The sequence below is a fragment of the Myotis brandtii genome, unplaced genomic scaffold, assembly GCF_000412655.1.
Source record: "Myotis brandtii unplaced genomic scaffold, ASM41265v1 scaffold37728, whole genome shotgun sequence".
Lineage (NCBI taxonomy): Eukaryota > Metazoa > Chordata > Mammalia > Chiroptera > Vespertilionidae > Myotis > Myotis brandtii.
Window position 1 is genome coordinate 1 of NW_005364496.1, and position 2,107 is coordinate 2,107.

General features: G+C 56.2%; 1 protein-coding gene across 1 annotated transcript; it reads right to left on the reverse strand.

The window, feature by feature from the left end:
* Positions 1-51: 51 nt before the first annotated feature.
* Positions 52-1,746, reverse strand: LOC102264144 (Fanconi anemia group I protein-like). Its single transcript, XM_005872361.2, has 4 exons — positions 1,347-1,746; positions 696-823; positions 543-611; positions 52-365 (listed from the first exon to the last, which is right to left on the reverse strand). The coding sequence occupies exons 1-4, from the start codon at positions 1,387-1,389 to the stop codon at positions 192-194; spliced, it is 414 nt and encodes a 137-aa protein (XP_005872423.1). The 5' UTR covers positions 1,390-1,746; the 3' UTR covers positions 52-191.
* Positions 1,747-2,107: the final 361 nt, after the last annotated feature.

Sequence of the window (2,107 nt, forward strand, 5' to 3'; positions counted from 1 at the left end):
TCTATCCACTGAGCCAAACCAGCCAGGGCATGGCCTTCCTTTCTAGTTAAAGTGAAGGAGCCTCAGAAATCGACACCGTTAACTAGGAGGTCTGCGGGGAAATGAGCATGTGACTCGCCACGCACAGTGAAGGGACACCCGCTGTCAGAAGCCACCGTGCAGCCCCGGGAGACCTCGCTCACACACACAGCTCAGGCGGTGGTCCAGGCTGGACCCTGGTGGACGCTGCTCCCCTCCCGACTCCTGGCACACCACCCTGAACTCGTCTCACCTGACACGGTTTCTTGGCTCACTTGTCCCTTAAGCTTGGTGATCAGCCAGTCCACTTCTTCCAGGACCTTCTCGGCCTGACTCAGAACCAGCAGCTGTGAAAGGAAGGGATGCCTGCCATGGCCACTGCCCTCGGCGGCCAAACAGAATAGCCATGGCCGCCTGCGGTGGGTCACAGGCCCAGGACATAAGTCACTGTAAGTCACTCTTCGGGGGACATAAAGTGGGAAGGATGACAGGGCTGTTTCCCATGCTCCGGGATCAGGACTTACACAGACGGTAGGGGCCGCTGTTCGCAAATTCACCACCGCATAGTGGTTTGTTTTCTCCACCTCGACATCCTGGGGAGCGAGAGAGAATGAGCTGTAATGGCGTAGGCTGTGCCCTGGCCCTCACCCCCAGTGCTGTGAAGCCTGCCCCTCTACCTCGTCTATGTCCCCAAGGTGCCCGTGGATGTCCTGGGACAGGTCACGCAGCAGGGCGACAGGGCTCTTATGCGCCACGTGGAGGCTGAAGAGCAAGTTCATCGCACCCTTGCAAAACAAGGCATCCTCTAGGGCAGGGAGGGAAGAAATCAGAAGCTGAGTTATCACCCCGTCAGTGCTTCAGGGCAGGGGAGGCCCGGCCAGGACACGTAGCTCATGTTCTGGCACAACCACCCCCCCAACCCCCCACCGAGCTGCCCACTTGGACCAGCAACTCACCCACAAACGTGCCCTGATCTCCACGTGCCCAAAGGAGGGAGACAGTTCCCAAGACCGGTCACCCCGACCGCTGCGTAACCCGCACCCAGAAACCCTCTGCCTTGATCGCCCCAACAACGAAACTGCTACCCTGACCTCACATCCAGTCCTGTCTGATTTTGAACTTGATCTACAGGGGGTCATAGAGCAAGTACTCTTCTGTGTCGACAGTGCCAGTGTTCCAGAGTGGATGTGAGCAGAGGTCCCACCGCTCTATGCCCCCGACACGTGGTGCTGTGTCTCTTTCTCATGCGGGCTCTTCTGCCGAATGCGTAAATGCTATTTGGTGGTGATTTCAAATAAAGCTGACAGGACGCGCGGCAGGACACTCACCCCGGCTGTTTTCCTTGCAGATCTTGGATGTCCAGGATAGCATCTGCACAAACTGGAGACCGTTCAGCTGTTACAGAAACGGCCGAGACGCATCTACAAGAGCCTAACCTTCCCCCGCCTAACCATCCGCCAATACACGTGCCCGGACCCACTGGAACATCTACTTGGAACAGCACGAGAGTAGGCCCAAAATTATGAGAATTACTGATGCTTTCCTTATAAGATCGCATACAACTTAATTCCCCAAGTCTATGCCCTCATTAAGGGCCAAATGTCCTGGGACCCCGGTCTGGGTCTCACCCACAGCCTCCCCTGCCCCATAACCACGTCCAGGGCTGGAGTTCCTTCCTTCCTCCCCGTTCCCCGCAGCCCTGAGGCATCTCCAAGGACATCAGGCGAGTGGAGAGGGGCAGGAGAGTAAGGTCCTGGCCACAAAGACAGCAGAATTCACTTTTAGGAGACAAGAGGCCAGAGGAGGTTAGAAGGGAGTAAGCAGAAAATAGAAGAAGAGATGCCCTAGTGGGTTTGGCCTGCGGACTGAAGGGTCCCGGGTTCAATTCCAGTCAAGGGCACATGCCCGGGTTGCAGGCTCCATCTCCAGTGGGGGGTGTGCAGGAAGCAGCCGATCCATGATTCTCTCTCATCACTGATGTTTCTCTCTCCCTCTCCCCCTTCCTCTCTAAAACCAATTAAAAAAAATTTAAAAAGGCAAAACCCAGCATTTTTCTTAGGTGGTAGAGACACACCGAGCTTCCTGCCCA

Bases quoted from the DNA above. Each gene is read 5' to 3' on its own strand.
- LOC102264144 (XM_005872361.2), bottom strand. From the start codon at position 1,389: ATGCTATCCTGGACATCCAAGATCTGCAAGGAAAACAGCCGGG. The intron at 824-1,346 runs GTGAGTGTCCTG...TCCCTGCCCTAG, and splicing joins CTGCAAGGAAAACAGCCGGG to AGGATGCCTTGTTTTGCAAG. The intron at 612-695 runs GTAGAGGGGCAG...CTCGCTCCCCAG, and splicing joins ACCTTGGGGACATAGACGAG to GATGTCGAGGTGGAGAAAAC.